The 13,544-nt window shown below is 47.7% G+C and overlaps 1 protein-coding gene across 1 annotated transcript in view; it reads left to right on the forward strand.

Annotated features, from left to right (window-relative positions):
* The first annotated feature begins 235 nt into the window (after positions 1–235).
* The window catches only part of AP3D1 (adaptor related protein complex 3 subunit delta 1), a 41,005-nt gene continuing 27,696 nt past the window's right edge, over positions 236–13,544 (forward strand). The window contains exons 1-2 of the mRNA XM_027703078.1: positions 236–499; positions 13,397–13,492. Coding sequence (XP_027558879.1) covers positions 404–499; positions 13,397–13,492 — 192 coding nt within the window. The 5' untranslated portion in view covers positions 236–403. The remainder of the gene's footprint in view (positions 500–13,396; positions 13,493–13,544) is intronic.

A 13,544-nucleotide genomic window follows, 5' to 3' on the forward strand; every position in this document is an offset into this window, starting at 1 on the left:
GCTGGGGGCGTGGCCACACGCGTGGGCGTGGCCTAAGCGGAGTGGGCGTGGTTAGAGAGCGCGGCGCGGCTTACAGAGCCGGCGGGGGGCGTGGCCGCTCGGAGGGGGCGTGGTCGCTCCGGGGGCGTGGCCTCGCCCTCAGCTGACCGGCCGCCATTTTGTCGGCGCCGGAGCTCAGCGCCGCCCGGAGCTGCGCCCGCGGCCGGGGCCGCCCCTGCCCTGCCCGTCCTCCCGCCCGCCGGGGCCGCACCGCCCGCGCCCCACGAGCCCCTCCGAGCCCCCCGGCATGTGAGCGTCCAGCACGGCTGCTCGCACCCGGCTCCGAGCGGCAGCAGCACCGCGGCGGCCCCCCCACCCCGGCCGGGCCCGGCCCCCTCAGCCCGGCGCAGGCCCCGCCGCCGCCATGGCGCTGAAGATGGTGAAGGGCAGCATCGACCGCATGTTTGACAAGAACCTGCAGGACCTGGTGCGCGGTATCCGCAACCACAAGGAGGACGAGGTGAGGGCCGGGCCGGGGGTGTCGCGCTCGCTGCCCGGGGGGGGCCGTGTCTGGGCTGCGGGTGTGGGTTCGGGGAAGGGGGAAGCGGGAATCAGAAGGAGGAAGGTGACGCCGGGGTGTGGGGACGGAGGGACAGGCTGGGAGAGAGCACGAAACTTCACAAGGGAGGGTCACGCTTGGTGCTCGCCTTCCCATTTAGTGTGGTGTCGTGGCGTTGAGGTCCCTGATGTACATATATACATATATACGTACACACACGCACATGAAGAATATAGAAGAATTCCTTCCTCCACAGCCCTACAGTCACGTGTAGGAAACTATATATTCTTCATCATGAAGCTGATCTACAGGAGAGCTGAGCTCAGTCATAATTCGGCTTTGAGGTTACTCGTGTTGTGCATCTTCTGACTGAAATGTCCTTCTCTCAGAGCTCTTTCTAAGCAGCAATCAGTTGTGTGTGTCGGCCTGTTATCCCTCATGTATGAGAGGCACGTGATCAGGAAATTAGTATAGGTGAAATAATTAGTCATCAAGAACGTGTTATGTGAGACTCCACAGCGAGGTGTCACATGGTGACTGGGAGGTAACGGGCACTGAGGATGTCACTGATGTTCATCTTCAAGTAAATCACCACCTGAGAAGCTTTTTTATGTCTAGTGTAACAGTTGGGCTTTGCTGGGGCACTGGGGAGTTGCTCTGGGTATTAACAGGCTGGAAAAAATAAGACCACAATGTCTGTTTATACAAATACAATATCCAAGTCGTATCAGCTGTCCAAAGCATCTGGCAAAGTTGTGAACGTGTAACTAGATTAAATACTTGGAAAACAGATTTTTTTATTGCTGGTGCACAAGATAGAACTTTCAAAATCTCTGGGCTGCTCAAATGGTTTTTAAGTCCCTTGTGCACAGGACAAGGTGTTGTTACACTTGGAAACTTCTATTTTTTTATGGAAAATGCTGAGTTGGAAGGGACCCATGGGGATCATGGAATCAAGTTTATTTTAGTGTAAGTTAAATTTATGGGTGTTGGTTTGGTGGCAGAGGAAAACACTGCCCTGCAAAATGTGGGAAACATGACAGAGAAGTGGAAAAACCATTTCTGTAGGGATTTGTTATGAGTCTGATATTCTCCCCAAACCTGGCCCTGGTGAGCTGTGTTCCTATGAACACTCCCCACAGCAGTTTGTGTGTTGTGCTGCTTTTAGTAAACCTGCTTTATTCTTTTGTGCTTAGGGCAGAAAATGTTTCATCAACTCTCAGACCTCTGAGGATCCCCCTGATGAAGGTCCAGGCTGGTCCAGGACTAGTGGCCCCAGTTCTTTGAGAAGAATTGAACGTGCTGTTCTCCTTTGTAAAACAATTCTGTCACAAACAGCTTCCTAAAGAGCACAAGTGCAGAATGAGCAGGTTCCTGTGCATCGTGAGCCACTCGGAGCTTGTTTTCAGTCTGTGACAAGAGGTTAAAATACATTGGCTTTGGTGTCCTTTGGAGTCAGGAAAGAACACTCCTTGGATAATTTTGTAGGGCTCTGTGTATTTGAAAGAAGTTGTTACTCAATATATTCACAATCTGGGATTTCGTGAGGTCAGAGCAAAAGTGTTGTCTCTTACAATACATTTTAAACTCTTTAATTTGGAGTAGAAGTGATAAGATTTCAAAATAGATAACTGTAGGGATAGTTCCTTTTTATATCCTCATGAGCACAGCATAAATTAACCCCAAATTCAGGGTGTGTTCAGCTCATTAAGACGTTGCACTGGTGAAATGTGCGTGTTCTGTGGCACAGACTGTTTGGGAATCCTTCAAAGAGTTTGCTTAATTCCATGGGAGTGGCTGCAAACAGCACAGGACTGTGCCTTTTCCTGGCTCAGCTGGAAACCTGCTGTTGAGCTGTAGGGCCTGGATTAAATGCTTCCCAGGCAGTGGCCAGGGACATTTGCTAACTTTCAGGTGATGTTACAAAATCAGAATGCTCCTTTGGAGGAAGTAGCTGCAAAAATTCTTCCTCCTTCTCCTACAGTGCTTCCATTGTTCATTGTATCTATTAAATGTTGCTCCAGTACTGAATGTAGTTGTTCAACCAACATTTGTGTGTCTCAAGGATAAGTGTTTAAGCTTAGGACACACAGTCTGTCCTGTTCACAACAGTAAGTTTGTTTTAAACAAACAGCAGTGTGGTGGGGGAGGATGTTGGCTGTTGGTCTCAGCTCAACAGGAGTTGCTCCATGAAGAGTTGTCTCTGGAAAGGACAGTGGTTGTTAAATGAAAACAACACGGAAAGAAATGAAGGTGTGATTTTTGCTCTGATTTAGTTATTTTATAGGTGTTGAGTTTTGTCTTTTGGAATTTAATCATATGGAAAAATCTACCATCACTTTTCCCCCTTGTCTTTGTGGCCAAGGAAGGTTTGTTCCTTTCCCCTTCCTGCACAGGTCCCCTGGCAGGTGAGTGGTTTGTGTTTCCCTGTCCCCTCCAGGCTGTGTTTGCAGTGGGGGATGGACCAGGTGCTTCTCCCCTCATCTCACGCGTGGGTTCCTCAGTGCAGCTCTTTGGCAGCCCCACTGTGCTCTTGCTTCTGGGGTTTGTGATCCCCCTGTGTTGCTGGGACCCCAAATCTCACACCCCAAGGGAGGTTACAGCTCTTTATGGATACGTTCTGTGTCCTGCTCAGCTCACAGAGGAGCTGAGGGTGCTGGAGCTGCCTGGCCCACAGCTCCCAGCCTCTCTGCAGGACGTAATTCCCTGTCAGAGGCATTCCCATTGTCCTTCCTGGTCTGTATCCAAGGCTGAGCCAGTTATTTTGAGTTTAAACCACTGCAGCTGAAGGCTGTGAGGTAAGAGGGATGAGGTGGTTAACACAGTCACTGTTCTGGGCAGACTTACTCTGTGCATTTTTCAGTTTTCCAGGGAATACTGGAGCTGCATCATGGGCCGAGTGGAAGGATGAGGTGGCAGAACAGCATTAGCTCCTTCCCGGGTTTGACACGTTGTGTTTACTTTCCAACACTTCAGTCCCTGTGGTGTTTCCCAGAGCCAGCTCAAAGTCTGAGGGAAAGCCAGGCGTTCCAAGAACGACTTGATCCTGCTGTGTTCTCCCAACTTTCACTTCCAATACCTCATTCTCTCCCTTTCTTTTGGAAAATGAATCCTTTTGCTCGTGAAAGCTGTGAGTCTTTCATGGTTTTGTACCCCATGGAGTAACTTCTCCCACTTTGTGCCTGCTCCTTATGGATCTGCTACACAGCACACTCAGCTTGAACCCCAGGCTGTTAGAAGCATACTGGATTTTTTCCAAGTTATTCCAAACTGATAGATGCTGTCTGTTCTCCTAAATGTGAAATAAGGGGTGGGATAATCCTGTGATGCTGTTTGGCTCTTGCACAGTGTATTGTGTTCACAGTTAAGAAATTTGGTGTTCCCACCAAGGAAGCTCCTGTCAGATGCTGTGGTGAGAGCCTCCTTTATAAAACTGAAATGATAAAGGAACAGAAACAGAGATGTTAATCAGGTGCTTTGTCCTGTCCAGACCATAGCCCTCTGTTTCAGGTGTCTTTGATTTACTGGAGGACACTTCTGGAGGGAGAAGGGATTAAAAAAGTCCTGCGTGAAATGTCTGCACGCTTCTCTCATAACTTGAGAAAATCACCTCCCTCTTCTCTCAGACTCTGCTTTGTGTGCCAGGATCAGCCCTTTGTGTTTCTGTTAATTGATCCTTTCGGGGAAAAGCATATTAAAAAATTTATTTTGTTCTGTGTGGTGTTTGGTGATAAGTATCTTGTTGCTGGTTTACATTTAGGAAGCTGGTTTGTACAGAAGCAAGTTGGAAGAGCGAGAGGAGCAATCCGTGCTTCTGGTTGGAAAAAAAATTCATGTCAGTCATTGATATAATGCTGAAGAGAAATGTTTCACTGCTCAGCCTGGGCTGCCCAACCTGGCAGCAGGTTACCTAAGGCCAGGGGACTTGCATTGTTGAAAACCCTTTTTCCCCTAAATAAAGGGCTGCTGTGCTCCACTGCACACTTCAGCTTCTCCTCTGGCACGTCTCAGATGAAGTGACGTCTTGAGGAGCTTTGAGGAATCTTTGAACATCACAGAAGTCTGGGCACAGCCTGTCAGGAGCGAGGCCAGAGGCCTTCTAATGCTGTGGCTTCTGGGCCCCGGCCACTGGGGGAGTGTTAGGATCTAATGGCAAGGGATGTGGGATGGAACATGCTCAGGGAATTTTGAGGAATGCTAGGAAGCCTGTTGGTGCCTGAGGCTGTGCCGTTCTCAGCTGACAGACGGCTCTTTGAGGCTCTGCAGCATCAGTTACTGCGTGGCGTGTGTGTGTTCATATCTTTGAAGGGAGCTCATTATTCCACCCACTTTCGAGTGGCTCTGGGGTTGCTATTGTTAATTCTTTGAATCACTGGGGAAGACAAAGTCGGAAATAGAAACAATACACAAAGAGGGTTGGGTAAGGACCTCACACCAGTGGGGGAAAAACCAGTCTGGGATGTGTGTGAGTGTCCTGCCTCACGTGCCCTGTCACAGGGACAGGGCCTGGAGCGTGGAACACGAGCCAAGGCGTGGCTCTGTTCTCCTGCAGGAGCTGCTGAGCCTTTGCATTAGTGCTGCCTTTCATTAGCTTCTTGCTTTCTCCTGTATTAAATATTACTTAATTGGCTGTGGCATAAGTGGGGCTAATAGCTTTGTTCCCAGTCCAGGTTGTTTTGTAGCCGTCTCTGCTGAGGGTTTGAAATGATCCAGACGTGTGGAAGTAAATATTGTGCCTGGGCAGGCCCAGGGCAGGGGAAGAGCTTTCTGCTACCTAAGGAATGGAGTGGCCATACACCGTGCCTTTAGTGGGGCCAGGAAAGGAACAGCCCGAAAAATCAAAGTACAATACAGATATAAATTCCATTTCTGCACCGTGATCGTGTTCAGAGACTTGTTTATTTGCTGCTTTTTGATGCAGATCTTGGTCCCAGTGCTGAGTTGCAGAAAATGGGGCCTTTTGTGATTTCCTGTCATCAGTGGCCACTCAAGTGACTAAAAAGCTCTTCCTCCACAATGTGGGTTAGAGAATACATTTGTGTAGGGAGAGTACCTTTAGATTTTTCACTTGGGAGTGTTCCTGATAATGTGTCCTGTTTCTGGTGCCCTGTAAAGAGCAGCAAGGGCAGCATTACAGACAGAACAGAGTCATGGGACCAGTTACAAAGAAGCGTTTGTGTTCCTTAGGTTATTAAAAACCTCTGATCATTGAAATGCTTCCTAATCTAAAGGGGAGTCTGCTAAAATCCAGGTGGCAGGAAGCATAAAGGTATTGGAGTAGGGTAAAAGATGCAGAAAATAACATGGTTAGTGGGGGTGGTAGTAGCTCATAAAGGTGGTGCTTTTTTTAAATGAGAAGCAAATGTTCACAGTAACTGAGTTAACTGAAATAAGTGAGTCCTATTGAATCCTGAGCATAACTGGGCACGAAGAATGTTTGGGTCATACCAGCTCCCCTCAGTTGCTGAGCAGTCAGGGTTTGTAAACCACAGAGTTCAGTGCTGGTTTTGGATTAGCTGTTTCCTTTTATATTGTTGTTTCTGTGATGACCTAGATGTTCAAAACTGAAAACTTCCACTGAGAGATTCCCCTGTTAAAAGGTGTGTAAATGGAGGGAGGTGTCGGTGTGGGAGTGTTGGAACTTTCTCCTGCTTGGCTCAGTCTTCATGGCAGGGCTGTATAAAATCCATCACTCCAAGCTATCACTGAGTCAGCTCCAGCCTGGAGAGTGTACCTTGGTTTGGAAAGAATGGTGTGATTGTACAGCAGGGAGGAGTGAACAAACTTACTTTAATGACACAAATATTTGTCCTGAATTTAAGGAGTCTGCAATGGGCGCCAACAGTGTTTTTCTTCATTATCCTCCTTACCTTTCCATAACTGTGAAGTTCTCATGGCTGTTACAGCTTTGTCATTTTTCAGTGTTCCATTTTTACATAGTATTAGTACATCGTTAAGCATCTTTTTTTGGGATGTTTCCCTCTGAACTAATGCCAGTCAGCTGAGTCTCTGCAACAATAGCTACTTTAGTTCCCTGGGAGGAAGTGACTGTTTCCTATGCATCCAACAAAGCACGTGCTTGTAATGAAGCCTGACTTTAGCAGAGCCTGAAACTGCACAGAGGGATGTCTGGAATGAGCAAGTTGAAAAACCTACTGTAAAAACACTTGCAGAGCTTTTTGCAAAGTAAGGTAAAAATAAAACTTTGAGTACATCTTGTATTTGCACTTTTATCTGACGCATTTCTCTTAAAAGTTGTCTGCTCGGATATGGTTTAGACAGCAGAGGGCCCTGAGGATTTGTTTAATTGCTGCAATTAAATTAACAAATGCTGTGATCAGACGGGAGATGTATTTATATTAAGAGACTGATCATTGTGGAGATAATTAAGGGCCATCTCCAGACCCTGCTGCTGGTCCCTGTTTGCTGATTCACACCAGGGTTTGGGGGTTGCTGGTTCCCCTTCAGTGTTGACACCTTGGCCAAACCTGTCTGTGAGGGGTCAAGATGAAATCCTTTCTTGTGTGAAACATTGAATTACCTTTGGCCTGGAGCATCTCTCTGCTGAGGAAAGGCTGAGGGAGCTGGGGCTGCTCAGCATCCAGAGGAGACTGGGAGGGGCCCTCCCCAGGGTGTGTCAGGGGCTGCAGGGAGGGGGCAGAGGATGGACCAGGCTCTGCTCGGGGGGCCCAGCAATGGCACAGGAGGAACGGGCAGGAACTGATGCCCAGGAAGCTCCACCTGGACATGAGGGAGAACTTCCCTGTGCAGTGACCAAGCACTGAACAGGCTGCCCAGGGAGGGGTGGAGTGTCCCTCACTGGAGATATTCCAGACCCCTGTGGACACAATGCTGTGCTGTGTGCTCTGGGGTGACCCTGCTGGAGCAGGGAGGTGGGACCAGGTAATGCACACTGGTCCCTTCCAGCCTGACCCGTCCTGGGATTCCATAGACCACCCAAAAGCAGCTCTCCGTGGGGGATTGCTGGAACACCCCAGTGCTCCTGGGAATGCTGCTGGTGCTGCCGTGCTGTCTGGGTGCATGTGCTGGCCTGGCTCTGGCTTAGATTCACTTTGGACAAGCAGCTGTTTCTTCCCTGAAACCCGACCCTTGTGTTCTGTACCTGTTCAGAAGGTCATGGGTGGTTTTGTGGTGGCTGGTCTGGATTTGGTATCTGCTCTGAAACTGGTGCACAGCTCTTACACAGCATCTCTCTGGATCAAAGTTTTTTCTTGGTTTATGGGTCAGTTTAGGATGCAGCATGGCAGGTTTCAGTTGGTATGTATAACTTCAGCAAACATAAGGAAAACAAAAAACTGTAAATTGATTTTTTGCCTTCCTTCCTCAGTGTTGTTTGGCCAAGGAGCCTTGTGATCTCGCTGTGGTTGGAATGGACAAGGGGGCACTGGGTAATGCATCATGTTTCTAATAAATAATACAGAAGTGTGCTGCAAATGGCCCGGCAGAGGCTCGCCCTGGTGCTTCCAGGGTGTGTCACCCAGGAGAACAGCAGTGTCTGGCATCCTTACCTCAGGGTGGGTGAATAAATCCCTGGAAAGCTGGGGAGCAAGGGCAAACTCAGTCGTGTTAGAACATGTACAGCCACGCTGTTTATCAACAGCTGAGTGAAAGATAAGCTTGGCTTTAGGAAGGTGCCTTTCAAGTTGTAACCTGTTTCCTGAGCTCTTTCTTGCACTCGGTGCCCTCTGCACTGCTGGACTTTGGCTGCAATGAGCTCAGTGCACTTTCCCACTCACTGCTCACACTCTGGGCTGTTCTCATCTGCTCTGCTGGAGTCAGGCTGAGGAGTGTGTGTGGGAACACCCTTGGAATTCTCTTTCTACCCAACCATGGAGAAATCTTAACAAAGGATCTGTTACTTATCCCAAAGAGCTTTTCCTACGGTATTTAAACAATGTAATATTTTTACTTAACATCTGATATGTTGATTTCTGATGCTTTCCAGTGAGTGGAAAGCAGCACCTTTTGTTTTTTCATGCTCTTGGCTGTTAGTTCAGTTGATCAGTTCTGTGCTGTCGTGGTACAGTGCTCGTGTCCAGGGACTGCAAACACTGAGTACAGACATTCTGACTAGTTCAGTGGTGTTTAGCATGAAGTGCTGCTCTTGGGGGGCCCGAGAGAAGCCTGGCAAGTGATCCACATTTCTTCCCAGCCTTCTTCCTGAGGCAGGAACTGGCAGCTGAGCTGTGCTGAGCTGTAACAGGATCTGCCTGAGGCATGAACAAGTTTTGAAAGTTGCTTCACCTCCAGGAGGTGTCTGGGGTGTAACTGCCTTTGGTGTGAAGCATCCTGGTCATGTCACATGGCCTGTGTCCCACAGGTAATGTTTCTTAAGGTTATTATAAAGAGAAAGAAGAGAGAAAAAGGAGGGGTGGTTGTTGCTGGTTTCCTGGAAGTTGATCTTCCTCTCATGTGAGATCATCATGTGCTTGTGCTCAGCGTGATTTCATGGAGTTCATTTCAAAGTCCTACCAAAAACTGATAAATTCTGCAGTGTTTAAAACAAAAGAAACATCATATTTTATGCTTGTTGTTTAATTTTATGTCCTAATTGTTTTAAACTTTTATGGTTTAGAATGGTGTAATTACACATTTACGTTGGAAAATACCTTGCTTGTTGTGGCATTCACTGTTAATAATCCTTTCCTTAAAACACTATATTTAACCCTGAAGGAGCAAGAGAAAGAAGGACTAATATTTACTGACATTGTGCTCTTCTGTCTGTGTTGGAAGGGCTGTTGCAGTGAGTGACAGGTTTGACTCTCAAATCAAGTGCATTTGATTTGCTGGGCTGTAACCCTGAGTGGGCAGGAAAGGTTCTGCAGTGATCTCCATTCCAATCTTCAGTGTTTTCTCGTGAACTGGTGGAAGTACAGCACGGACAGTCACATTTCCTAGGAGTGTAATTGTTGTTCAGAGTAGGGATTTTTAACTTGGTTCACATACTGCTTGAAAAAATTATGAGTCTTTCCTGAATGTCTCTGAAATTGTCAGTAAACCTCAAGTTTGGTCTTGGCCCGAACTTGGAATAAGGTTTTAGTGTTTTTCAAAGTTAATTCAAAAAACATGGCTTGGGAAATGAAAAATCCTGTAAAGTGACATTTTGGCTTCTTACCATGACCCACTTTCCCTTCATGTCAAAGGGACTGTGTCTTTGATTCATGATACCTTCCTTTTTATTTTAGCCACTCACATTCATTTAAATGCACATATTTGCAAGGTGAGATCTTGGAATTCTTGAGGAATTTGGGCTTATTTTAAAAACAGCTTCTGTATCTTGTTAATGGCTATAAAATGCCCCCAGCATCTCCTGGGTGGAATGCACTGAGCAGTGCAGTTGTGACTGTGCTGTTTGCTCAGCTTTGTTGAGTAATCTCAGCTCCCATCTGCAGCTGGACTCGGCTTTAGCTGGGCTGCTCCGGGCTGTTCTGTGCTCCTGCTTGGAGGGATGGCAGTGACAACAATCACCCAGTGGTTGCTATAGCATTTCATTAAGGAGCCGGGAAAGGCTCCTTTCCTACTTGGCAGCCGAGCAGGAATAAAAGAGCTCCTCTCAGCTCCTTCCCCTGTGCTCTCAGAGCCCTCCAGCTCTGCCCCTGCTGCCGGCCTTGTGCCTGATGGCTCTGCTGCTCCTCCCTCACACCACAGTGAAAAGCTGCCTCACTCCCTCAGCTGTCTGGGCACGGCCAGAGGGCTGTAAATGCTGGCACTCAGGAGGCTCCCCAGTCCCCTGGCCAGAATGTGTGAGGAGACTTCAAATTACACTGTCACAGGATTAGTAATGGATTAAGAGTTAAGAAATATATTGATAATTTAATGAATATTGTGAGTATAAATGATGAGGTGAGGCTGCACCTGGAGTCAGTTCAGGGCCCCTCATGACATTGAGGGGCTGAAGCGTGTCCAGGGAAGGGAACGGAGCTGGGGAAGGGTCTGGAGCAGCAGGAGCAGCTGAGGGAGCTGGGGGAGCTCAACCTGTAGAAAAGGAGGCTCAGGGGGGACCTTCTGGCTCTGCAACTCCCTGGGAACTGGGGGAGGTCGGGCTCTGCTCCCAGGGAACAAGGGACAGGAGGAGAGGGAACAGCCTCAAGTTGTGCCAGGGGAGGTTTAGTTTGGATATTAGGGAATATTTCTCAATGGAGAGGGTGCTCAGGCACTGGCACAGCTGCCCAGGGCAGTGGTGGAGTCACCATCCCTGGGAGTGTTCAGACATCATGTGGATGTGGCCCTTGGGGACAGGGGTTAGTGCTGAACAGTAACGAGTGTTGGATGTGGTGATCTTAGAGGTCTTTTCCAGCCTTAGTGATTTCGTGATTCATGGGACTTCAAAAGCATTTAAGGAAAAACTGAGCCAGTGATATTCTGGGAAGTATTTATTTTTAATTACCACCCCAGGAAATTCCTGTATTAGAAGGATTTATGCAGAAACAATCAATGCTGGGAAGGATGTCCAGATTCTGTCCTGCTTCAGTATGTAAATGTCTGTGTGTAGGGGGGTTCTCCCAAATACTTCCTTGCATTGGGTGGTTGTTCTCCCTTTTCTGGGGTGGTCTGACCCCACCCAGGAGCTGCAGTGTGAGGGTGTGGGTCAATCAGTGGGAAGTGCTTTGGGGCAGGTCCTGCCTGGTGCTGTGCTGAGGGCAGCAATTCCATGAGGCAGAGCCTCACTGAGGGTCCTCTCACGCCTCTGTGTTCCCTCCGTGCTCATGGGGGAGTTAAATCTGGGTGTGGTGCTTGGGCTTCACATTTAACTGGGAGACTGAATAGATCAGTTTTCCTCATATTGCTCACTCAGGGCAGTGCTGCTCCACCAGATTAACAAAAAGTTAATACCTGCTGATCCTATAAAGCTTTCTATATATAGGGGCTGTCATTCCTTGTAGTGGTTTGGGATTTGAAGTACAACTGTTTTGGAAGGACTTCTTTCTGCTCTTCATAATCCCTTTTTTTGTGGTCTCAGATCTGATTGTGAGTTCTGTAATGTACTTTTGCAGAAGTTGGACCGACTGGTAGGCAGGGATTTGTCTGGGGATGCTGGGGCTGTGACTCCACTGTGCCAGGCTGCACACTACTGAACTTTTCTCTGTCTAGTTATCTTTATTTCCCCTCCCTGCTCACACAGTGGTTTCTGTTTGCCTCCAAAGAAGCTGCAGGAAGCTTAAACTCATATTTGAATGGTTTGGGGATAGATCCAGTGGGAAAGGACAGTGAGGGTTCGTGGTTATGGACAGGACTGTCATACCCTGTGTCAGTGTTGTGCCCTGAGATCCAGTGCTGGCCTCGCTGCCCAGGATGAGGCAACAAGATCAACACGGGGAGGATTCTGTGACACTGTTCCAGCGTGTTCTTCTGGGAGCATAAAATATTCAAGGCCAGGTACAATGTGTTGGAGGATCAGTTGCATGTTTCGTGAGTCCCTCTTTCAGCATCTTTGTTCAAGTATTTATTTTCTACTCTCAAGTTTTTGTAGTTTCAGCTCAAGAGTTTAAAGTCCCATGTGAATTGTATGGACCCAAATCACTTTCAGGTTTAGGATCCCAAATCTTCTGGGTGAAGTCCCCTGGACATTGTTAAGCATTTGGGGGCAATGCCATCCCCAGTCTTGGCAGGTGTGATCCACTCCCCTGTATCCAGGAGGACAGGTGGGAATCGTGTAGAGAAAAGGGTTGTTTGGTGTTTCCCTTAATGTGAAAATTCCCATTGCAAACATACTGTTTCTATCCCAAATACAGGCATTTAGGAATACCTGAATTTTCTTCAGGCCAGTCAACTTCTATGTTGAAAATATCTTTTTGGTGGAAGGCAGTGGTGTTCAGACAGGGTTTTATTTGGGAATTAGGTAATCTGTCTCTGACCTGGTTCCTCTGGCAGTTAATTTATTTGTATGGAATGTGAAATGCCCTGGTGCATATGTGGCTTTCAGAAGAGATTATTTCTCTGCATTTCAATTTTCATGTTTTCTGTAGCAGATACCTTCAGTACTTTAATCATAATTAATTGTGAACTGGAAGAATCTCTGGCTGAGCTAACCCTACTTATAAAGTAAAATCTGAGCAGATATTTTTAAATCCCACGTTTGCCACATCCTTCCCACAAGCACAGATGTGATTGTTTGGAAAGACACAAAGGACCAATATTTAAGTGTAAACACTGTGACATTTGGCTCTTTGAATTGCTGAGAAATTCATACAAATAACTGTGATTTATCAAAATGAGTAAATGGCAAAAGGGCTCAACTGAGCTGAACTGGGTGTGGTTCATGACTTTCCATGGAGCTTCAGGGCTGGGGGGAGGGCAAGGAGCACCTTTATCCCTTCAGGATGGTTGTGGGTGCACCCCTGCAGTGCTGTCATGTGCAGGGTGCCCAAAAGTGGAGTAACTCAGCATACTTTCCTCAGTCACCTGAAATGTGGGGCTTATTAATAGCATTTGACACAGTTTTTTCGAGTCACGTAGTGAGCAGGTTCTCTGGCATCCCCCAGGGGTGAGGGAGCATTCCAGGAATGGGGAACTGGGGTTTGTTCAGACCCCTGGTGCTCAAATCTGCGGTGAAAAACTTTATTTTTGCAAATGTTGGAATCCAGAGCTCTGGACTGAGCAGTGTAATTGTGAGGGAGAGGGAGGAGAAGGGAAACCACCAAAGAAACGGCTCAGTGCACTTTTGGTTTGGTCACAGAATTGTGATGGTTCTTTTTAACCAGTAGTTCCATCAGAACTGAGCGTGTGCTAAACTGTGTGTGTGAGGTTTGGTGCTTGCAGGTGCTGGGTTCTGCTGCTTCTCCCCCTCTCCAGAGCTGGTAAAGGAACCTACATTTGCTGTTTGTTTGTTTTCCTCAGGCCAAATACATCTCGCAGTGCATCGATGAGATCAAGCAGGAGCTGAAGCAGGACAACATTGCAGTGAAGGCCAACGCTGTCTGCAAACTGACCTATGTGAGTGCCCTGCTGGCACCCAGGGGAGAGCAGTGGGTTTGTGCTGCCCTGC

This window comes from Neopelma chrysocephalum, unplaced genomic scaffold (assembly GCF_003984885.1).
Source record: "Neopelma chrysocephalum unplaced genomic scaffold, ASM398488v2 Primary Assembly neopelma1_201, whole genome shotgun sequence".
Taxonomy (NCBI): domain Eukaryota; kingdom Metazoa; phylum Chordata; class Aves; order Passeriformes; family Pipridae; genus Neopelma; species Neopelma chrysocephalum.